At 43.5% G+C, this 25,346-nt stretch overlaps 1 protein-coding gene across 4 annotated transcripts in view; it reads right to left on the bottom strand.

The window, feature by feature from the left end:
- The window catches only part of LOC122557068 (dedicator of cytokinesis protein 11), a 291,784-nt gene that overhangs the window by 204,256 nt on the left and 62,182 nt on the right, over positions 1–25,346 (bottom strand). For all 4 annotated transcript variants that reach the window (XM_087992257.1, XM_043704343.2, XM_087992256.1 and 1 more), the window contains exons 4-8: positions 18,965–19,047; positions 16,484–16,553; positions 11,574–11,669; positions 2,629–2,763; positions 627–801 (exon numbers count right to left, since the gene is read on the bottom strand). In XM_087992257.1, coding sequence (XP_087848383.1) covers positions 627–801; positions 2,629–2,763; positions 11,574–11,669; positions 16,484–16,553; positions 18,965–19,047 — 559 coding nt within the window. The remainder of the gene's footprint in view (positions 1–626; positions 802–2,628; positions 2,764–11,573; positions 11,670–16,483; positions 16,554–18,964; positions 19,048–25,346) is intronic.

Here is a 25,346-nt window from a genome sequence, read left to right as displayed (position 1 = left end):
CCTCACAGCACCAGAGACCTGGGTTCAATTCCCACCTCAGGCGACTGACTGTGTGGAGTTTGCACGTTCTCCCCGTGTCTGCATGGGTTTCCTCCGGGTGCTCCGGTTTCCACCCACAGTCCAAAGATGTGCAGGTCAGGTGAATTGGCCATGCTAAATTGTCCGTAGTGTTAGGTAAGGGGTAAATGTAGGGGTATGGGTGGTTTGCGCTTCGGCGGGTCGGTGTGGACTTGTTGGGCTGAAGGGCCAGCTTCCACAGTGTAAAGTAATCTAATCTAATCTACGCAGAGGGTGGGTGGCTGCCTGAAATGCATTGCCAGTGGAGGTGGTAGAGGTGGGCACGATAGTGTCATTTGAGATGTAGCTAGACAGATACATGAATGGGCAGGGAGTGGAGGGATACAGATCCTTAGAAAATAGCCAACAGGTTTAGATAGAGGATCTGGATCACAGCAGGCTTGGCGTGCCAAAGGGCCTGTTCCTGTGCTGTAATTTTCTTTGGTCTTTTTTAGCTCCATAAATGTGCATACTCCAATAATGGCTTCTAACAATTGGTGAAAGCAGCTCCCTCACGTGCTTGCTTCTTCACTCAGGTCCATTGAGTAAATACTACAAGGTTTAATTACCCAGTCCTGCTTCACCATTCCGCCTCTCAGACAGCACGCTGTCAACGTTACTCTGAATGATCTTTCGCAGCGTCGTGATCCATTCTTCCATCTCCTGCTCGCTCTCAGCTGCTAGGTGACAGCTGCATTTCTCTTGCATTCGGAGTTCAAAGCCATAACGGCGCATCTTTGAACACTGGGAACAGAAACACCAAATTTTCTAATGTCCCACCAGGTTCTGTCACAGATTTATTAAAGAAATAACAAGCAAAAAGTGGGGTTGGAACAGGCTGTGGTCAGACTAATAAAAGCCTTGGTCTAAGCTATTCCCCAAGTATTCTGGTGCTTGTGATATAGACTCCACATTGGCTAGCTGTCCAATATATCACCTGTTCAAAGGAATGTGTTCTTAAGCCAAGGTATTATAACCTTAGTTTAGGTAGATACAACTTGACTAGCACAGGGGTGTTTCAATTAAGTAAGTAATTTATTTGCAAGGAAAACTTATTTTTCAAAAGGAGGGGTCCATTTTTGAAACAGCAAAGTTATATTTAACCAATACAAAACCTTTATTTGTCTAAATGTAGAGCAGCGTGCACAATCCTAGCCTCCATATTATAAACAGGACAGGCCAGAACTGTACAGGTTTCAGAAGAGATTTCCAAGGAGGTGCTGAGAATGGAGAACATATTGTAATCAGGATGACGCTTCTGTCTAGGAAAAGCAAGTCGTCCAAAACTAAGGGTCATCAATACAAGATAGTCACTAACCAATAGGGAAACCGGGGTAACCTTTTTTAGGCAGGGGAATGAGATTGATTGGGAATGGGGAACTTGCTATCAAAATAGAGTGGTTGAGGTGAGTAGCAGAGATGTCTTCAAGGTCAAACTAGGTAAGTGCTGAGGGACAAACTTATGAACTGGGAAGAAGATGAGTGGAGTCATGCATTTAGCAGAAATTCTGACGGCGATGAATAGTACCAAAAGGCCAGTGTTGTGAGATTCTAAGTAAAACACAGCAAATGCCAAATTGGTCCAGGATTAACTTCAGTGTCCTCTTCCATTTCATTCAGAGAAATAAGTTAATATTTTGTTGATGGAAAATGGTTTGAGAAGTTTCACACTCTCCCAATGACCAACAAATTCTTTAGTTCTCAAACCAACTTGTTAGCTTATTCTAAGGCTGTCATGTGTTGTCCAAAGCATCAGTCTGTAGCACAGCATTCAGTTCCCAGTCCTGCACCCGAGGAGGTGTTTATACTGGCCTCAAATGGGGGTAGAAGACAGATTCACCAGAATGACAACTGAGACTTCAAGATTAAATTATGAGTACAGTTTGCATAAATATAACTTGCACTCATCACTTGAGATTAAAAGATTAAGTATGACATTTACTCGGGGTTTTACAGTGCTTGCTATGCAATGGTCTAAATGGATTTCCACTGGTGGGTGAATCATCAAGGCCTGCAGTCCCTTATGGATCAGAAGCAACTATTAGATATCATATATAGATCCCCTACAGTGTGGAAACAGGCCATTTGGCCCAACAAGTCCACACCTACTCTTCGAAGAGCACCCCACCCAGACCCATTCCCCTACCCTATTACTCGACATTTACCCCTGACTAATGCACCGAACCTACATATCCTTGAACACTATGAGCAATTTAGGACGACCAATTCGTAAACCTGCACATCTTTGAGAGTGTGGGAGGAAACTGGATGAAACCCAGGCAGACACGGGAAAATGTGCAAAGCCTATAGAGAGGGTCATCTGAGGCTGGAGTTGAACCCGCTGTGAGGCAGCAATGCTAACCACTGAGCCACCATGTCACCCATAATTATGCAATATCAATCCTAGAACCTAGTTCTGGACGATGGCAATAGAAAATAACAAAGGGAATCCCAAATGTCACACATTCTTGCTATCTGGGCTCTTAAACCACCTGACGTAGGTGAGGACCCTGAATTATTTCATTGTTACATGGATTCAGAAATTAACTCGCACACGCAAGCATGTTGTACCTGCACAACATCGATGCAAGAGTCCAAGAAAATGGATCCTTTAGACTCCTTACAGACCTTCTCGTCTTTACAAAAATAAAGGATGTACGATCCATCTGAAAGTTGAGTCAGGTAACAGAATCTCCTCTTGAACACCTGGAAAAGGAAACGTTAGTTAAATGTCAAATTCTATTGGAACGTTCAGACCCCGGCCACTCTCAACAACTTGTGCTGACAAATTTAACAGGGCTACCAAATAAAATGTGTGTGTCGTATCAACCAAAACTCTCTGTATGGACTGGCTCAGCACTATTACTCCTGCCAAAGATACCAGATCCCAGGATATAGATCGCCATGACTGAGGGACAACAGTTACAGTTAAACTGAAGAGAAATATGAAGATGCATGGATCTAAATCTTTGAACTTTGTGGCCTCATAACCTAAGCCACTGGAAGTGAGAAAAGACTAATTAGGTTCATGTCACTTTCCGATGGCATCATGTGAATGCTCTTTAGTTGCAAAGACAACAAACATTTAGATCAAAGTTGAAGTCAGTCAATCACCTTCCTGTTCTCTTTGCGTCACACTTCCCTCTGCCATCCCCCCTCCTACTGCTTCTGCGGATTGTAACATTAATGTTGCAGATAGGATTTACAAACTGAGATCCCCAGACTCTACAGGAGGCTGGGATTGATGGTGGGAGTCTAGGACTGGTTGCTGAGTTTCCTGTTTATCTTTCTTTTCTTGTATTTGGTGATTTACCAGCATATTATTTAATTTACTGTAACTAACTTGGGAAAATAAAGAACATTCTCTACTGTGAGAGCATCATTCCCTGGAGGACAGTGCTTTTCCTGAGGAGGGTTCAGAGGTGGGTCTTTCAAAGGTACATCCAACACTTCAGATAGAGTAGGGAAACGGGGCAGACTCTTCTTCTGAGAATTGATTAGATTACTTACAGTGTGGAAACAGGCCCTTCGGCCCAACAGGTCCACACCGACCCGCCGAAGCGCAACCCACCCATACCCCTACATTTACCCCTTCACCTAACACTATAGGCAATTTAGCATGGCCAATTCACCTAACCTACATATTTTGGGACTGTGGGAGGAAACCGGAGCACCCGGAGGAAACCCACGCAGACACGGGGAGAATGTGCAAACTCCACACAGTCAGTCGCCTGAGGCGGGAATTGAACCCAGGTCTCTGCCGCTGTGAGGCAGCAGTGCTAACCACTGCGCCACCGTGCCGCCTATGACACAGACATGATAGGCCAACTGGCCACCTTCTGTTCTCTAATGAAACAACAAATTCAAATTGCACCTCAGAGCAGCCCAGATAAAACTGGCCAAGAAAGAATTTACATTCATGTGCCAAATGTCACTTTTCTTGGCTAAGTTACAGTAGCTAAGTAATTATCTGACTATACTGACAATCTAGTTAAATCAGCAAGAAAGAAAAAGTCCAGGAGCAGTGAAAGTGACCAGGAAGATGTTGAATTTTCATTAAAAGCCTGATTGAAGTATTAATGACCTTCACAATAGGAAAGCGGCCACTACCATGTTTACTCAGTCTGCTTCATCTGTGTTGTGGATGAGCCGGTGTTGGACTGGGGTGGATAAAGTCAGAAGTCACTCAACATCAGGTGACTGAGGCCAACAGGTTTATTTGAAAACACAAGCTTTCAGAGTGCTGCTCCTTCACCTGACAAAGCCGTAGTGCTCCAAAAGCTTGTATTTCAAATAAACCTGTTAGATTATAACCTGGTGCCATGGGACCTATGACATTGTGGGACTTATGAGTGATCTGTCACTCCTGTTCCACATTCATGTGGCCTCTGGACTTGCCAGCATTGACCAATCTTCGAGGAGAAAGTGAGGACTGCAGATGCTGGAGATCAGAGCTGAAAATGTGTTGCTGGAAAAGCGCAGCAGGTCAGGCAGCATCCAAGTAGCAGGAGAATCGACGTTTCGGGCATGAGCCCTTCTTCAGATTCTCCTGCTCCTTGGATGCTGCCTGACCTGCTGCACTTTTCCAGCAACACATTTTCAGCATTGACCAATCCCCAACAGAGATAGCAGGAAAATCAGTGAGAATGCGCTGAAAACTTTGCAAGGAATGCTTTAAAAAACCTACAACCATAGAAACATTTCAAGAATTTAATCTTTTAGCTTCAGCGTTATCATCGTCTCTTCAGTTCGCTACATGACTTTTATCATTTCCCAACCTAACTTAAATTTTCACCATGTGCATACCTGCCTGTGCACACACATGCATGGACATTTTTCTGCATGAGTGAGTGAGAGGGTGAGAGGGTGAGAGGGTGAGAGGGTGAGAGGGTGAGAGGGTGAGTGGGTGAGTGGGTGGGTGAGTGGGTGGGTGAGTGGGTGGGTGAGTGGGTGAGTGAGTGAGTGAGTGAGTGAGTGAGTGAGTGAGTGAGTGAGTGAGTGAGTGAGTGAGTGAGTGAGTGAGGTGAGTGAGGTGAGTGGGTGAGTTGGTTTGTGCATTGTGTGTGTGTGTGTTGCTTTGTGCATTTGTTTGTTTGTGTGTGGGGGGGGTAGTTGTGTGGGGGTGTCTTTCTGACTGCATGTGCCTGTCTCTCTCTGTGGGTGGGTGTACCTTTGTCCCTTTTGACAGCTGTATATTTTCTACATCACAGTGGAATGCAGAGTCATCACTGGATTCTAAATATGAAAGAGTTTAACTTCCAAGAGTTTCAAATTACTGTATTCATACTTATGACAGATCAGCGTGTAACAGCTTCTGTAGTGCGTAAGTACTGGGCTTTGTACCTATACTGAGCAGTAACTAATTAAGCATCATGGCTGTAGATCAGACTCTCAAACAATTAGGGAGCAATTGAAGCTATTCACCAGAGTAATCCCTTTCCTGCATTGCTAGGCCCTGCTATCCACCACTCAGTCTCCTCCTCGCTCCTGGCTTCACGATCCCTTCTCATAGGCTGCATCTTCACTTATTCATCCTTACTCCCTGCCTTCCTTTATCCTCCCTTAGCTATCACTGACCGCCTTCTTCAAGTTAAATAATTGGCAACACTGCCCCATACCGGCAGAAATCTACATTGCTGCTGATGCACAGTATGTCTTAAGTTTCAATCAAATACAAATCCTTTTCTGCCACTGACCCAAAAAGTCAGAGAAGTGAGGACCCAGGTGAGGCTATCAGAGTGTACACTGGGGGATGGTAACAATGTGAGTTTCATGAAAGGAGAGGGAAGAGTTTTACGTTTTAGGGGTTAATATTGTGAAAAATCTCAGTCTGCCTGCCAAGCAATTTAGCATTTTGATTAAAGTCATTTCCTTTGGGGAGAGGGTTGGAGTGGGGGTGATGGGGGGAGGTGGAGAGAGACGAATCAGACTTGCCAGACAGATCTGCCCTGAACTGCTTGGCTGAGCTCGGAAAGAACGCAGCACTGACAGTGAAGTCCCAAGTTGATTGGTTGGAGTCGGAGATTTACAGCTCAGAAATACACCCTCGGTTTCAAATCATCCTGAGAACCTTAGACTCCCTACAGTGTGGAAACAGGCCTTTCAGCCCAATAGGTCCACAGCGACCATCCGAAGAGCAACCCACCCAGACCCATTCCCCATTCCTCTACTAATGCTTCTAACCTACACATCCCAGAACACTATGGACAATTTAGCATGGCCAATTCACCTAACCTGCACATCTTTGGACTGTGGGAGGAAACCGGAGCACCCGGAGGAAACCCACGCAGACACGGGGAGAATGCCCGTTTGTCCAATATAGTGTTAAGTTGCAGGTTTTGCATGATATTTTGTAAATGATATTAGTTTTGCTTGTTGTCTGTATCGGGTCTTTCGTTTTAGCTGCCATTTTACTGTGTTGGTGGGTTTGTGGGCTACCATGATGCCAAGCGGTCTGAGTAGTCTGGCAGTCATTTCTGAGACGTCTTTGATGTAGGGGAGAGTGGCTAGGGTTTCTGGGTGTGTTTTATCTGCTTGTTTGGGTTTGTTGCTGAGAAATTAGCAGACTGTGTTCATTGGGTACCCGTTCTTTTTGAATACACTGTATTGGTGATTTTCCTCTGCTCTTTGACTTGGATCCCATTTATCACCCCCTGAGAAAAAGAACAGGAAATGACACCACCAGAAATGACATCACCAACCCAAGGAAACCTAAAAGTGGGCCATACCACCAGTGCTTCATCCAGAGGCTCACTGATGATGTTACCTAGTATGGTGATAAAATGTCTGAAAACGAACCTTCCAGCTCAGCGAGCAAAACTACATCCACTTCCCACAAATTTCTGGAGAACACCTGATCAGTTCCCAGTGATTTATCCACCTTTATGAGTTTTAAAATGTCCAGCACCACCTCCTCTGTAATATGGACACTTCTCAAAATATTCCTGATGAAGAGCTCATTTTCGAAATGTCGACTTTCCTGCTCCTCAGGTGCTGCCTGACTGAGTGTGCTCTTCCAGCACCACACCTTTTGATTCTGATCTATATTATCTGCCGTCCTCACTTTTCCCATTTTTCAAGATATCACCATTTATTTCCCCAATTCCTGTAGCTTCCAAACCCTTCTCCACAGTAAATGCTGATGTGAAATATTCATATAGCATCTCACCCATCTCCTGTGGCTCCATACACAGGTGATCTTGTTGATCTTTAAGGTGCCCTATTCTCTCTCTCATTACTCTTTTGTCCTGAATAGATTTGTAGAATGTTTTTGGATTGTCCTTAACCCTGTTTGCCAAAGCTATCTCATGTCCCCATTTTACACTCTTGATTTACCTTTTGAGTTTACTCCTTCTGCCCTTGCATTCTTCCAGGGATTCACTCGAACCCTGCTGTCTATACCTGACATATGTTTCTATCTTTTTCTTGACCAGAACCTCAATTTCTCTAGACATCCAGCATTGCCTACACCTACCAGCCCTTCCTTTCACCCCAATAGGAATATACTGTCTCTGGGCTCTCATTATCTCATTTCTGAAAGCTTCCCATTTTCCAGCCGTCCTTTTACCTTCGAACATTTGCCCCCAATCAGCTTTTGAAAGTTCTTGCCTAATACCATCCAAATTGGCCTTCCTACAAATTAGAACTTTAACTTTTAGATCCGGTCTATTATTTTCCATAACTACTTGAAAACTAATAGATTTATGACTGCTCCCCCTCAGTCACCTGCCCTGCCTTATTTCCCAACCAACCGTCAAGCTTTGCACCTTCTCTAGTCAGTACATCCACATACTGAATCAGAAAAGTTTCTTGTACACACTTAACAAATTCCTCTCCATCTAAACCTTTAACACTATGGCAGTCCCAGTCTATGTTTGCAAAGTTAAAATTCCCTACTATAACCACCCTATTATTCTCAATTTCCTGCTCACCATTGGGGGGTTTACAGTGCAACCCCAATAAAGTGATCATCCCTTTCTTATTTCTCAGTTAGATTAGATTAGATTAGATTACTTACAGCGTGGAAACAAGCCCTTTGGCCCAACAAGTCCACACCGACCCGCCGAAGCGCAACCCACCCAGACCCATACTCCTACATTTACCCCTTCACCTAACACTACAGGCAATTTAGCGTGGCCAATTCACCTAACCTGCACATTTTTGGATTGTGGGAGGAAACCGGAGCACCCGGAGGAAACCCACGCAGTCACGGGGAGAATGTGCAAACTCCACATAGAGTTTCACCCAAATAATTTCCCTGGACACACACCTTGGAATATCATCCATAAGTAGAGCCATAATGTTAACCCCAACCAAAAACACCACTCCACATCCTCTCTTGCCTCCCTTTCTATCCTTCCTATAGCATATATACCCTGGAACATTAAATTGCCAGTCCTGCCCTTCCCTGAGCCACATTTCTGTAAAAGCTATGATATCTCAGTCCCACATTCCCATCCATGTCCTGAGTTCATCTGCCTTACCTGTCAGCCCTCATGCATTGAAATAAATTGTTGGACAGTTGCATTTAGAGATTATAGTAATCTCAAAAATTCAAACTTCAAAACTAGAACGGGGGAGAAAGAACATATAGACACAGGAGAGAGAACTAACTTATCAGTATGGACAAAGAAAAGCTACCTTCAACTTATCAAGAAACATAAGTTAAATTACTCTTAATCAAAATATAAACTAAGTTATGGCAAGGGAGCCCAGTCCCATGTGTTGCATGTATGTGCTAAGTCTTCAGAGTCTGGATGACCACATCTGCAGGAAGTGCCTGGGGTTTAGTCAGTTTGAGCACCAAGTTTCGGAGTTTCAGCAGGTGGGTCACGGGGTTATGTGGATGGCACATTTTTAGCTGTGGTCACCTCACTGATTAGGGAAATGCAGTCAGAGAGGAGAATGGGGAATGACCACCTGTAACAGGGAGGCCAGCAGGATGGTCATGAGGAAAACATCTGATCGGAGTTCTTGGAAGTGTTGCAAACAAAGAGACCTTGGAGTGCAGGTTTATAGCACCTTGAAAGTGGAGTTGCAGGTGGATAGGATAGTGAAGGTGGCGTTTGGTATGCTTTCCTTTATTGGTCAGAGCACTGAGTACAGGAGTTGGGAGGTCATGTTGCGGCTGTACAGGACATTGGTTAGGCCACTGTTGGAATATTGCATGCAATTCTGTCTCCTTCCTATCGGAAAGATGTTGTGAAACTTGAAAGGGTTCAGAAAAGATTTACAAGGATCTTGCTAGGGTTGGAGGATTTGAGCTATAGGGAGAGGCTTAACAGGCTGGGGCTGTTTTCCCTGGAGCGTTGGAGGCTGAGGGGTGATCTTATAGAGGTTTACAAAATTATGAGGGGCACGGATAGGGTAAATAGGCAAAGTCTTTTCCCTGGGGTCGGACAGTCCAGAACTCGAGGGTTTAGAGTGAGAGGGGAAAGATATAAAAGAGACCTAAGGGGCAACTTTTTCACACAGTGAATGGTACGTGTATGGAATGAGCTGCCAGAGGAAGTAGTGGAGGCTAGTACGATTGCAACATTTAAGAGGCATCTGGATGAATAGGAAGGATTTGGAGGGATATGGGCTGGGTGCTGGCAGGTGGGACTAGATTGGGTTGGGATATCTGGTCGGCATGGACGGGTTGGACCGAAGGGTCTGTTTCCATGCTGTACATTTCTATGACTCGAAGAGCTTTCGTCTATTAGAAAATGGTGAGAGGGATACTTCCTTTGGGGAGATGAGAATTCTATAGTGATATTATTTGAACATTAATGTCAGGATCGCTGCAATCATCTCCCACAGCAGCCAGGGATATAGCTCATCTGGGCCTGAATGTTAAGCTAATTTTAAGCCAATGTAAATGACTGATAATCCCTCCCTCTCAAATGTAACTTGTTCGAGTAGATCACTGTCCACTCTCTGATTCTCTCCCTGCATTGTCCTTCTCTATATTGAATCCAGATACAATCTCCTCAGTGTCTTCCTCTGCCCATACTGTTTGCCACTTCAGTCTCGAATGGTCCCCACCTCTTTCCCTAATTAAATTCTTCTTCCTAATATACTTGTAAAATGCCATTGGATTTTCCTATATCTTATCTGCCAGTGTTTCCTTATGTCCTCTTTTCATTTTCCTAATTTCTTTCTTTTTAAACCAAACCCTGCACATTCTATACACCTTTAGGAAGACATCTAGTGGCAATTCGGATTTAATTCTGAAAAGTGTGAGGTAATGCATTTTCAGGAGCCTACAAGCAAAGAGGTACACAATGAACAGTAGGAGCCCAGGAAGTGCAGAGGATCAAAGGGACATGGTATGCATGTCCATACATCCTTGAAGACAATAGGATAGGTCAATAGGTTGGTTAAGAAGCCACATGGAACACTTGCCTTTGTTAATTGAGCCACTGATTACAAAAGCAATGCAGCTTTGATGGAGCTGTAAATAATATTAGTTAGGCCACATCCAAAGTATTGTGTGCAGTTCTGGACTGTGTTGGCACTGGACAGGGTGCAGGGGAAATTCACCAGGATGTTGGCTCGGCTAAAGTGAGGCTGGGTAGGCTGAGTTTGTTTTCCTGAGAGCAGAGAAAGCTGTGGGAGGGGCTCTGATTCAGGTCTACAGAATTATGAGGGTTGCAGTGAAAATAGATGGAAGAAATGTTTCCCCTTAGTAGAGGGATCAATAGTTAGGGACTATAGATCAAATGCAAAGGGCAGGTGGCTTACGGAAGAAGTTTTTATCCAAAGGATGGTGGGAACCTGGAGCTCATTGCCTGTAAGGGTGGGAGAGGCAGAAACCATTTAAGATCTATTTTGATGAACACTTGAAATGCCACAGCCTAACAGCTATGGGCCAAGAGCTGGAAAATGGGACTAAATTAGAAAGGTGCTTGATGACCAGCACACATAAGATGGGCTGAAGGATCTCTTTCTGTAGTGTACAAACTTTATGACTCTAAACTGATCCAAGCCTATTTATTTCCCTCAAGTCTCTAGTCATTCCAGTTGGGGTAGTAACAGCTCAGTTAAATCTATTGAAATGTATGTAATGGTATCGACAGCCATAACCCCAGGTCAGTATCAGGAGGACACACAAACCCACTGCTACAGGCCTTGTCATACGAGGCTACATCGTCAACCACTAAAGTTTACTGCTTAATAATGTACAAATGGCCCACAATTTCCACAGTCCACACCCTCCTATTAAATATATGTGCTCATTCTAGATTAAACTCATTTCCTCTTTTGAATCAGTTCATTTCGTGAGATATTGTGATTGCTGTATTCAAGTGGCTATCAGACATAAACATTTCCCTGACTGTGGCAGTGAAGTTAGTCACATGTGCAGTGGGTCACTGGCACAAGCTGATCCTCAGTAAGATGATGAAATCAGACAGACCGCCTCCCACCCCAAACCACCTTCAGTAGTTTGTTATAGCCTGCTGTGTAGGAGAGTACAAAACAGATTCTACTCTGCATCATCTGTGTTTAGTCTCTCACCTGTTACATCATCTTACCCTCATTGTAACGCTGATAGTGCTGTTCATGTTAGCTTTGTACAGCCAGCCTTCCTTAATGTTTCCTCCTTTCTGTGAGCAAATCGATGCAGCATCCTGGAAGAAAATCATCAAGATTAAACAAAAAGCCCAGCGTATTTAAACAGCCACAGTATCGCACGAAGAACTCCATGTCTTGAGAAGCCTCAGTCATAGAGTCACACAGCATGGAAACACACCCTTCAGACCAACAAGTCCACACTGAACATAACTCCAAACTAGTCTAGTCCCACCTGCCTGCACTTGGCTCAAACCCCACTAAACCTTTCCTATTCATATCCTTATCCCAACGTGTATCAAATATTGTAATTTGACCCATATCCACCACTTTCTCTGATTCCACACACAAACCACTCTCTGTGTAAAAACGTTGTCACTCATATCTTTTTAAAATCTTTCTCTTCTCACCTTAAAGATATGCCCCCTAGTCTTTAAATCCCCCCACTCTAGGAAAAAGACCCCTGCCATTCACCTTCTCTATAGCCCTCATGATTTTATAAACCTCAATAAGGTCACCCCTCAACCTTCCACACTCCAATGAAAGACGTCCCAGCCTATCCAACCTCTCCTTATAACTGAAACCCTCCATTCCCAGCAAAATCAGGGTAACTCTCTTCTGAATCCTCTCCAGCTTAATAATATCTTTTCTGCAAACTGAACTAGCCCCATTTGCCTGGTTTTGACCCATATCCCTTTAAACCTTTCCTAACCGTGTATCTGCCCAAGTGGCTTTTAAAATGTTGTAACTGTACCTGCATCTCCCACTTCCTCTGGTAATTCATTCCACACATGAACCACCCTCTCTATGAAAACACTGCCCCTTAGGGCCCTTTCAAATCTTTCTTTTTTCACCTTAAACCTATACCGTCTAGTTATAAGATACTTATAAACTCTGTGGGAATGAAATTGGAATGTAATTGTGGTTAGGGGTATTTTATGCAACCAGGAGTGCGAATCCCAAAATCTGCTTTGCCTGTCCAGTGTCAGAATTAAGGACATCTCCTCACTGAAGAGACACTTGTCAGAGCAGAAGGGGAGGGATCCAGTTACTCATGACATTGACATGGCTGATGTAACGGTGGTGGGATGGGGGGGGGCACAATGGCTCAGTGGTTAGCATTACTGCCTCACAACACCAGGGCCATGAGTTCGATTCCAGCCTCGAGCTTTTGTGCAGGCTTTTGTAATGTTCTCCCCATGTCTGCGTGGTAGTCTGGCTGTCAATTCCGAGATGCTCCTGATGTATGGTAGTGTGGCTAGTCCTTTTGGTTGTGGCCCATTCCTAGACGTGATGGTACAGAGAACACCGAACGGAGAATTCACTGCAAGGGTATACAGGAAAGCCACACACACAGACCAAGTCCTGAACTATGAAAGTAACCACCCCAACACACACAAACGAAGCTGCATCAGGACACTATTCAAAAGGGCCACAACACACTGCAGTACACCAGAACTGCAAAAAGAAGAAGAGGAACACCTATACAAGGTATTCGCCAAAAACGGATACCCGCGCAACTTCATCAACAGATGCCTAAGAGAAAGACCACGGAACGAGGATATACCACAACCAAAAGGACTAGCCACACTACATACATCAGGAGCATCTCGGAACTGACAGCCAGACTACTGCGACCCCTAGGACTCATAACGGCACACAAACCAACAGCCACGCTCAGACAACAACTCACCAGAACGAAGGACCCGATACCCAACATGAGCAAAACTAATGTAATGTACAAAATACCATGCAAGGACTGCACTAAACACTATATAGGACAAACAGGAAGACAGCTAACAATCCGCATACATGAACATCAACTAGCCACGAAACGACACGACCAGCTATCCTTAGTAGCCACACACGCAGACAACAAGCAACATGAATTTGACTGGGACAACACTACTATCATAGGGCAAGCCAGACAGAACAGCCAGGGAATTCCTAGAGGCATGGTATTCATCCACAAACTCCATCAACAAACACATCGACCTGGACCCAATATACCAACCACTACAGCGGACAGCTGAAACTGACAACCGGAAGCGGCAGGGACAGACCACTATAAACACCGGAGGAAACATCAAAGAAGCGCTTCGCAGGAGGCTCCCAAGCACTGATGATATTGCCTAGCCAGGGGATGAAACGTTTGCAACAAAGACTTCCAGCTTGGCGAACAGAACCACAACAATGAAACACAATAATTAATTAGTAGAGAAAAAGTACTGGGAAACCTAATAGGGATAAAGGCTAGTACATCCCTTGGAGATAGGTGAGAACTGCAGATGCTGGAGGGTCAGACTGGATAAAGAGTTGAGCTAAAAAAAGCACAGCAGGTCAGGCAGCATCAGAGGAGAGGGAGAATCGACATTTGAGGTCGGAATCTTTCATCAGGACTAATGACTGATAAATACTTTTCCCCATACCAGATGTTAAAACAAGCAGCCACTGAGATATTGGATGAACTGGCAACAGTCTACCAAAAGGCTTTAGATTGGAAAACTGCGAATGTAACATCTTATGTCTTATAACATCCCATTCAGAGAGAGAGGGACACCATCAACAGGTAGAAGGAAGCCAAGTTAGTTTTACATATATTACGTAAAAGTGCTCGAGTCTGCTATGAAGGATGTAACAGCAGAACACTTAGAAACAAAATAAAATCAAGAAAAGGCAATCACACTGAACAAATCTGTTAGAGTTCTTTGAGGAGTTAACAAGCAGGAGAGAATGAAGTGGAATTAGTAGATGGGTTTCTGAAAGACATTCGATAAGACCTTGCTCTGGAGTCTGCTTATTAAGGTAATATGGTTTTCAGGGTAGAGTATGGATAGGTTGGTAAAGGATGGGTAGGTTGACAGCATCTTCAGGATGGCATCGTGCAACTAGTGGAGTGCCACAGGGAACAGTGCTGGGGCCTCAATTATTTACAATGTATATTAGAGTCATAGAGATGTACAGCACGGGAACAGACCCTTCGGTCCAACTTGTCCATGCCAACCAGATATCCCAACCCAATCTAATCCCACCTGCCAGCACCCAGCCCATATCCCTCCAAGCCCTTCCTATTCATATACCCATCCAGCTGCCTTTTAAATGGCAGCTCATTCCATACATGTGTCACCCTCTGCATGAAAAAGTTGCCCCTTAGGTCTCTTTTATATCTTTCCCCTATCACCCTAAACCTTGCCCTCTAGTTCTGGACTCTCCCACCCCAGGGATAAGACTTTGTCTATTTATCCTATCCAGACTTGGATGTAAAAGTGAAAAACCATCACCAATTTTGCAGATGACACAAAATTACTTTGGAAGGCAAAGTGTAAGGATGACAAAATACGTCTACAGAGGGACATAGATAGGTGAGGGGAGTGGGCAAAACCTGGCAGATGGAATATAATGTGATGAAATGAGAAATTATGCACTTTGGCAAGATGAACAAAGGAACTGAATGTTACCTAAGTGCAGAAAGCAACAGCACAGTGGGACTTGGAGGTGGACCAATCATAAAGGAGAACTTCCAAGTTCAGTGGTTATAACGGGGAAGGCAAATGGACTGTTGGACTTTATTACAAAGCAATGGTGTATAGAAACAGACAGGTGTTGCTAAAATTATATAAAGTACTAGCCAGAGCACAGCTAAAATACAGTGAATGGCCCCAGAATTATATACTGGAATTAGAAGCAATCTAGAGGAAGAATTTCTTCTCTGAATTTGTGGAATTCTGGGTCATGGAGTGTATTTAAAGCTGAGACAGACAGATTTCTAACCAACAAGGGAACCAAGTGCTGTGGGGAAAAGACAGCAATGCAGAGCTGAAAATTATCAGATCGGCTATGAACTCATTGAATGGCGAGCAGGCATAACATGGTAAATGACCTCGGCTCCTGAATTTATAGTCCAGTGGGACAGAGACGAATAGTGCAGTCTACATCAACATCAAACCAATGGCGATGATGTGATGATCTTTGGCAATGAACATCAATGTGACAGAATCTAAAATTGCAAACATGATTTGGAGATGCTGATGTTGGACTGGGGTGTACAAAGTTAAAAATCACACAACACCAGGTTTAATTGGAAGCACACTAGCTTTCGGAGCGACTATCACCCGATGAAGGAGCGGCAGTCCGAAAGCTAGTGCACTTCTATTAAACCTGTTGGACAATAACCCGGCGTGAAGTGATTTTTAAACTTGCAAAGGTACACTTGGTATCTTTAAAAGGGCCATCTGTCACCCTTGGCTGTGACTGTAAAGTCATGAGCAAAGAAGCACTCAGCAAGAAGGGGAAATCATCCAGGTGGAGCAATGTGTTCACAAGGCAGTGCAGTCAGTTCAGCATCGCCAAATAAAAAGGAAGAGATGACCAAGCAATGATGGAAGGGCTGGCCTCACCATGTGTTTAGGTGGGCAATGGCAGCAGAGATGCACAGAAATCAAAAGATTAAAACAAAAGGGAAGTGGAAAGATGCTTCCCTTCATACTCTATGTTGCATCTCACTCCGTAACCAGCAAGTATATTTCCAATCTTTCTCCAGCATCCCTCATCTCCTTATTTTCTCTCAACTACAATTCTCTGAAGCATCGAGTCAGTGTTTCTGCTCCCTTGTCTGACATCTCTCCCTGCCCTGGTTCTCCAGCCCTGGCTCTTCCAACCTCCACTCGCATGAGGTCTGCACCATGCTGCACACATGCACACAATTCTCACTGGGAGTTGTCACACATTACAGAGAATTAAAGGATCCTATGATGTGCTGTCTTTGTACGTTGTGCACTCGAGGCAAAACCAGCTCTACTGTAACCTTACAACAAACAGCTCACCACTGAAAATAAAGCTTGACATGTTTAGTTCAGAAAGCGAGATCACCTACCTCATCTTTATCCACATCTTCATCAACTTCATACAGCTGCACAGGCAACTTGTCTGGCTGATGCCCTTTGCTACAAGGAACAAAAAGAGAAGCACAGAAATCTTACTTTGGAGGGAGAGAAGTGCTTTGAATATAGAGCAAAATGACGTCAGAGGATTAAATCCTATTGTGGAACAATATCAGCATCCCTCCCCTCTTTACTTCTAAGTCACTTTATAGTCAAATTACAACTCAATCAGTTGGGGTGGGAGAGAGCAGGAACAGAATGGATTTTAGGTGGTCCTGAGTTTTCCATTTAATTGCACATTATATGTTGTTACAGAGATGCAGCTTTTCCTCTTCACCCACCAAAAACAGAAGAATAGGGAAAGACCGCACATTCCTTTGCAATCACCTAAAAGCAACTACATTAATCTCAAAAGCTGGTAAAGGAGGACTGGCCTACAATTAAGCTCCAGATTAAGGATGTTAACTGGATAGGTCCCATTACTGGCTGCTCCTTCTCAACATCTACATTATACATTGCGCATTACACAGAGGGTTTTGGACAGAGTGAGAAACTGCCTCTTCTCATGAAAGAATCTGGAACAAGGGGACGTAGATTTCAGGTAATTTGCAAAAGAAGCGAAGGTGATCTGAGAGTGTTTTTTTCATGCAGCAAATAGTCAGGGTCTGGAACACAATGCCTGAAAGTTGTGGTAGAGGCAAGTTCAATTGAGGCATTCCACATGACTACTTAAGTAGAAACTAATATTCAGAGTGTGGGGAGAAGGCAGGAGAATGGCATTATGCTCGTTCAGAGATCTAGTCCAGACATGACACAATAAACAGCCTTTTTATTTCCTTTTATGATTCTGGGACTGTGCGCTAATTAAATGCAACATCCGGGGGAACAATGTCATGGCGGATATTTATGAACACGTGTAATTTAAACTGACTTTTCTGTCAGTCGAGCCAACTTAGAATAATAAGAATCCAATTTTTATTACGTTTTCATCCACTCAGACCATAGCAACTGAGCAACTTTGTCTTAAATGTCTTTAAAGAGTCTGCAACTAAGCCGATCAACCTGTCTGCACGTGTCAGGGAGCCTCTTCACTCGGCCACAGAGTTCTCTGAGAGAGCAATGAATCTGTGGAATTCTGGGTCATTAAGTGTATTCAAGGCTGAGGATGACATTTTTAATCAGCGAAGGAATCAAAGGTTATGGGGAAAAGACAGGAAAGTGGAGTTGAGCATTATCAAATCAGCCATGATCTTATTGAATGGCAGAGCACATTGGTGGACTGAGTGGCCTACTTCTGATCCAACATCCTATGGTCTTATGATCTTAAATTCTGCAGTAACAACTTCTTTGATGTGGGTATTTTTCACAAGAGGTTTGATAAAATACAACAAGCCTTACACAGAATGGGAGAACTACAAAATAAGGCCACAAAGTGGCTTATAAGAGTGCCTAATAAGGATGATAGAAGGAAGCTTGCAAGGGGCATAAAAGACAATAAGAGATTTTATAAAGGGAAATAGGCTGGTTAAGAGTACTATCGTCCTACTGATATTGTCAATGACCATGGAGAATATTTTGCTCCAGTACTCACAGCATAAAATGAGAACAGCTTACTAGGAATCCCAAAGTTAACAGAGGATCAAGGACATGGTCCAACTAAGATCAACTTAAGCAAATAATCAACAACGAGGAAATAAATGGAAGTGAAGAGTGACAAATCCCCAGCATCTGATCGTTTCCACCCATGGGTGTCAAACGAAGCAGGAGAGCACATTAAAAGATTATGGTTTGGGTATTGGTGGAGTTCCCTGATTTAGGAGGTGTACCTCCGGATTAGGAAGTTGCACATGTCACACAGCTCTTTAAGAAGGGTGATAGAGGGAAGCCAGTGAATTACAGATTAGTTAGCCTAACATCTGTAGTGGGGCAATTGTTAGAATCTATAATTAAGCTTAGGGTAGCTAGATCTACTCAAAAACAACTTCAGTTGATCAGGGAGAGTCAGCATGGACTCAAGAAGGGTAGGTCATTCCTGACGAATCTTAAGAGTTTTTCTGAAGGGTTGACAAAGGTGGAAGACCAAGGTATGGTGATGAATGTTGTTTATATGGACTTCCAGAAAGCTTTTGATAAATTCTCGCACAAAAGAAGGTTAGTTAAGGTAGAAGCCCATGGAGTTGAGGGCAAATTACTGACATGTAGAGGAAATTGGTTGAGTGGCAGGAAACGGAGTTGGAACGATGGGTAAGTACTCAAATTGACAGGATGCCTCAATTATTGACAATACGGTTGAGGGAGAGAGACGGAGAGGGAGAGACGGGGGAAGGGAGCAAGCAAATGAGAACAAGAGCGACAGAGAAGTCAAGAACAAAAGACATAAGGGGTGAAAGAGGTAATGAGGAAAAAGACAGATTAAGATAGTTTGGAAACCTCTGAAAGAATCTATTTTACAACAATCTGAAATAGAATGTTACCTGGGCAATGATCTGAAATCCCCTGCATAACCTTCATATTTGTAGTTTACCAGCAGCCAGTCCGAATTATATGTCCTGATGCACTGCAAATAAATTACCAGATCATTAGATCAAGTTTTCCTAAATCGTTTTTTGTGGAGCTCTCTCTGTTAAAGAGAGAGCTCCAGGATTTTGACTCAGCAACAGTAAAGGAATGGTGCCAGCTTCAAGTCTCAGTGGTGAGTGGCTTAGAAGGCAACTTGCAGACAATGGTATTCCAATGGAGCTGCTGCCCTTATCCTTCTCGGTGCGAGAGGTTGTAGGCGAGAAAGGTGCTTTTGGAGGAGCCTTGATGCGTTGCTGCAGTGAACCTTGTAAGTTGTACAGGCTGTGCATAGGTAGCGATGGGAGCAAATGATGAAGGCGCTGGGTGGAGCATTAATCAAGCAGGTTGCTTTGTGCTGGGTGTCAAGCTTCTTGAATGTTGTTTCAGCAACCAGGAAAGTGGGGAGTGTACCATCACACTCCTGACTGGTGCCTTGTTGATGGTGGACAGGCTCTGGGGAAACAGGAGGTGAGATACTCGCTGCAGGAGTCCTAGCTTTTAATCTGCTGTCATTGCCAAATTATTTATATGGCTAGTCCTGTTCAGTTTATGGTCAATGGTAATTTACAGCATGTCGATAGTGACATCAGTGAAGCAGAAAAGCAGCCAATAGCAAACGCAGTAGATAGCCCAATTCCTGCAAGAGCATTGCATCATCTACATTCCCGATGAAGGGCTTATGCCCGAAACAATAACTCTCCTGCCCCTCGGATGCTGCCTGACCGGCTGTGCTTTTCCAGCACCACACTTTTCAACTCTGACTCTCCAGTATCTGCAGTCCTCACTTTCTCTGCATCATCTATACAGTATCTTTTTCCCAAAAATATACAACATATTAATCCAATTTTGACCTTAAGTCACTCTTTCAGATCAGTTCCAAACTAAAGGCTTTCTACAAACTTTGTGGTCAGATTCAGCAGTAATTTGACATGATTTTATAATGCACCAGATTGATTCAACCAAGCTTTCTTGTATGGTGCCTGACGTTTTATCCTGAGCTGTTTCACTTGGCACTAGTGGTTTACCCCATTGTTGTCCACTCTCAGAAGGCTGGACCCAGGTCTACCACAGCTGGAATGAGATAATCCCCTGGGACGATTCTAAAACGCACACGCGCACACCAGCTGAGATAAAATGCCCACCCAACAAGATCAGCATTGGTTAACAAAAAATGCTAATTCACCCCAACTTGTCTCATGCCAACATGAAGCCCATTCAGTCTGCCACTCATCACTTAGAGTCAGCACAGAAACAGGCCCTTCAGTCCAACTTGACCATGCTGACCAGATATCCTAACCTAATCTAGTCCCACTTGCCAGAACTTGGTCCATATCCCTCTAAACCCTTCCTATTCATATACCCATTCAGATGTCTTTTAAATGTTGTAATTGTACCAGCCTCCACCATTTTCTCTGACAGGTCATTCCATACATGTACCACCCTCTGCATTAAAAATTTGCCCCTCTGGTCCCTTTTAAATCTTTTCCCTCTCACCTTTCTACAATTCCACCAACTTAAGTATTTATAAAGAATAAAACCCACACTCACTTGGAAACAGAATGTTGAGTTAAACTGTGAAAGTCAAGTTCTGCTTGGGGGGCAACTCCTGAATTCTGTGAGGGACTAATGCAATGTACTGGTAAACAAAATACACAGTTGTGATTTGGAGATGCCAGTGTTGGACTGGGGTGTACAAAGTTAAAAATCACACAACACCAAGTTATAGTCCAACAGGAATATTTGGAAGCATTGGCTTTCGGACAGCTGCTCCTCACAACCACCTGATGAAGGAGCAGCACTCCAAAAGCTAGTGCTTCCAAATAAACCTGTGGGACTATATTTGGCGTTGTGTGATCTTTAACAAAATACAGTTGTACTTGCATGTGTGGAGTTTCAATAGGATATTTGATGGATTGTCACACAGGATGTTGAAATGGATGGAAAAAATAATAATTTAACAATGAATGGACGTTATTTTGCACTAGGAGAAAGGAAAACAAAAACTTGCATGTATATAGCTCCTACCACAGTCCTTTACAACTGAAATAGTATTTCAAAAGGAATCAGGAAATCATGAGCTCAAAACTTTTGTAGAAAGTACAGCAGTCAACTCACAATTCACACATACCAACCTTCCAGACAATGGCTTCTTTGCAAAGTACTGCTGTGGGGTCATTCACATCTCACTGAAATGGTGTCACCTCCAGCAATAAAAATAGTCATCCAACAGTAATCCCTCAGGATTGCAGATGAATCTGGGGGCTTTACATACAACATCACAAGATGGTGGCAGTGTAGGACACTTCAGCCGAAGCTCGTCCACCCCGTCGTTTCTTTCTCATTTCTTCCCCTTCTTTTCTCCTATTTGACTCTTGGTGTCTCTTCCCGGCCTCAGTGTGCACCCAATGAGGTGCCCATTATCTCGGTGGCTTGTGGCGGTGTCTCAGCCCAGTCTCTTGGCGGTGTCTTGGCCTGGTCTCTTAGTGGTTTGTGGCAGTCCCTTGGCCCGTTGTAGCAGTGGCTCAGCAGCAGGAGTTCAGGGATGCAGCAGCCTCAGCAGCAACAATGGCAGTGTTGGAAGAGCAAGTGGTGAGGGAGGTCCCCCAGTATCTGGGTGACGGCCTCTAGTACAGGCAGCTGAGGTCTCCCAGTGAGCAAACCAAGTGGAGGATTCATCAGAGACTGCTGAACTTTTAACTTTATTCTTTGTTTTTCTAGCTTAAATTAAAAAGGGCTTTAGAGTTAACTATTATCTTATTTCTTTATTTCTCTACTTATTGTATGAAGTTAATGCTTAACTTTTTAACTCTGCTCTCTTACTACTTTGTACCTGTGTGATTTGTACCCAAGTACTTTTCTACCTAAAGTGGTGCCGTGTGTGTTATGACATTGTACACTTTTCACTGTAATCAAGTATACATGACAACAAAACCTAAAACTAAACCTGAATCTACATGAGGTTTAAACCCACAATGATTGTCAGAAATATAAACAGCAGCATCCTCTGTGGGTCAATACAAGGACAATTGCTCCTGCATAATGCCATCTGGATTTTACAGAACTTGGCTCCATGTCAAAACCAGCAGATGGGAGAAATCTAGGGGGTGGGGGGGGTCTGTTAACTGCAAAGAGGACTGTTAGCAACTTTAGGAGAGCTCATAGAGGTGATAAGATGGAACAAATTGATGCCAGATAAAATCAAAATGTGAAGAAATAAGCAAAAACATGCTGGGATGAATTATCTGCAAAATGATGGAAATCTAAACCAAGACCAGAGGTCCATATACAAGTAACATTAGGTGTTGGTGGAATGATTAGGGATCTTCGGTTTATAAATAAAACAGATGATGGAATTTGCCATCATTTTAACAAAGAACTGTTCAGCAAGGAGACCAATTGATCATCATTTAGGTCAGTGTCATCCCATATGCGATGTTAACCAAACCTTGATTTGCAGAACAAATTGCAAACATTAATAAATAAAGTCATTATTAGAGTGTGACTGGACACACTGGCTTTGTGCTGTGCTGATTTATCCTGTAGGGAGCTGACTCTTCTCCTGAAATGTTGAGGATGATCAATAACAGTTTTCTTCAATGTGGCTCTGTTCAGGGTTCTTCCTCCCCGCATGTAGTGGGGTCCAGCTTACATGCACAGTGGCTAGCATTGCTGCCTCACAGCGCCAGGGACCCAGGTTCGATTCCCACCTCAGCTGACTGTCTGTGTGGAATTTGGACATTCTCCCCGTGTCTGCATGGGTTTCCTTCGGGTGCTCTCGTTTCCTCCCACAATCCAAAGATGCGCAGGTTAGGTGGGATTGGCCATGCTAAGTTGTCCACAGTGTTCAGGGATGTGTAGGCTAGGTGCATTAGTCAGGTGTAAATGGAGACTAGATTAGGAGAATGGGTCAGGGTAGGTTACTTTCGGAGGGTTGGTGTAGACTTGTTGGGCTGAATGGCTTGTTTCCACACTGTTGGAATTCTTAAAAAAAAAATTCTTTGTACGTGAGCTTGGTGCATGCTCCAGTGTGAGTTGCCGTGTTCAGCTCACAGCAGAATACTCCCTTTGGTATGTTGGTACCCTCCACAAGAGTCACATGGAGGACCCAGCAAAGCTAAACTCTGATGGCTGTGCTGTAACTAACTGATATGCAACACATTGTAAGGCTTCAATGTTAGAGATTTTGTCGTGCCATTTGAGGCTGATAGATCAGATTGGTCATATTGTCATGCAATGGCCCCAACCAGGGCAAGCCACCCTAGTACAGCACTTTCCCCTGGCCTTCCAGATTTGCTGAGTGTCAAATGTCTTGGCCCACTGAATAAACGCCATGTGGAAAGCGGAAGCCCTTGTTTTGTTCAGCACCGAAATACAAAAGTAAATCCAGTTCAGCCATTGTTTGGCCCCCAGTTAAAACAGGGAACATCGGACAAGTTACTTTAGGAAGCATGGCTGTGACACAGGGGGGACAGAAAACAGATTCACCACAATGATTCCAGGCACAATGAGCTTTAATCGTGAGAAGAGACTCCAGAAATAAAGAAGCAAGAATGTTAAAGATTGGATAAAAGGGACATCTTGCAAGACATTTTAATGAAATACTGCCCGATGCAGAATCTATTAAAGTTATTAAAAAGAGATTATTTTCTTGAAAATAAAAATCTAAAATGCTAATGGTGAAGAATGCTCAATTCTTCTGGTTGTGAGCAAGTTCCAGAAGATAATACAATTCTCTCAATTATTCTGGACAGAAGGACACCATTTGATCCAGTGTGTCTCTACTGCAGGTTTGAAAGAAGCTATCCTACACTTTCCCATTGGTGTGAAATATATCTAGCCCCCTTTTGCTTTGGAAATGTTAAACATAAAAACCTCTCCGATTTTAACAGGACAAAGAGGCTGCCATGTGAATTAAAGATGGAAAACCCTCAAAGAAATAACTTGACAAATGCATCTCAAATAGATACTCCTTTTCACGCAAAGGAGCATCAGGTTCTAATTGCAGTTCACATCAGCATTTCAGTAAGTCAGCTCTACCCGAGCATTTACTCAAAGCAAAACAACAGCTATTCTTTGCGGTTGAAATGGGCCTTTAGCATTTTGGCAACCAGTTCAAAGATGTATCCGCTCCGAACAGTTGTTTATGCTCATTGTCAACTTTGGCTCACTTCCATTTGAGACCAGAGGTTAGGACTTCAGGTCATGCTTTCTGGACTTCAGCGTATTGACCAGGAGTACACACCCAGCGCAGTACCAAGGCAGTGCTCCTGAAGGTGCTGCCTTCCAGATGGAATGTGAAACTGTCTTCCCTCTCTGGCAGTGCAGAGGCACTTTTTAAAGTTGGCTCGGTGGGTGGCTTGGGAATCACAGGAAACCTGGGCATTTTGGCATTTGCTGATTTTTGGGAGTTTGCTGTGCCCAAATCATTTCCTACATTACGACAGTAATTATTTAGTAGTTAATGCTCTGAGTCATCCTGAGGTGCTGAAGGAGGCTGGAAGGAAGCAAATTCTTTCTGCGTTTAAGGAATGAAGTGAAACTTTGGCAATTAAATTGTAGAATTTGAATAGATAACTAAAGATCAAACAATAAAAAATACACTATTGACACTCACTGCCCATCAGCATACAGAGAACAGGAAAAGGCATGATTATCTCTCCATTCAAAATTATTGATATTCTGTATGACCGTTAATACAAAATGATGGGCAGTCTTCTCTATACTGGGAGCATGGTGATAAATTTCATACACAGCATGGATTATCGTGAAAATGTTATCTATACTTTAGTTTCAATAAGGCATCATGGAAAGAATGATGGCAAAAATATTGCATTGCTCTTCGGAATGATTCTACAGATTTTTTAAAGTCAAAGGAATTTGGGATGTAATTTTAAAATCATGAGGGCTCTAGCACAATTGGATAGGGAGCACCTGTTCCTGCTTGTAAAGAGGATAAGAAGGCGGCAGTACAGATTAAAGTGTTTTGCAAAAGTTGCAAATGTAAGTTTAGAAACAAAAATGCTTTCACACGATGAGTGGTTCAGGTCTGGAGAACACAGCTTCGAAAGGCAGATTGAACTGAGGCATTCAATGGAGCGATAAATATTATTGAAATAGGATGAATGGGCAGGATTACAGGGAGAAGGCAGGAGAATGGAACTAAGGCAAAGAGAGCTGGAGCAGGGTGGGATGGGAAGAGTGGCCTTCTGTACCATCGCACTTCTGTGATTCTCTGCTTTCCCTCCAAAGAAAATGACTATTACTAATGTAAGATATGGCCACTTGGTTCCCATCCCA

The sequence above is a fragment of the Chiloscyllium plagiosum genome, unplaced genomic scaffold, assembly GCF_037043375.1.
Source record: "Chiloscyllium plagiosum isolate Xiang-an unplaced genomic scaffold, Cpla_swu_hap1 HiC_scaffold_11, whole genome shotgun sequence".
Taxonomy (NCBI): Eukaryota; Metazoa; Chordata; class Chondrichthyes; order Orectolobiformes; family Hemiscylliidae; genus Chiloscyllium; species Chiloscyllium plagiosum.
This window is presented reverse-complemented; position numbering and strand designations above follow the sequence as displayed.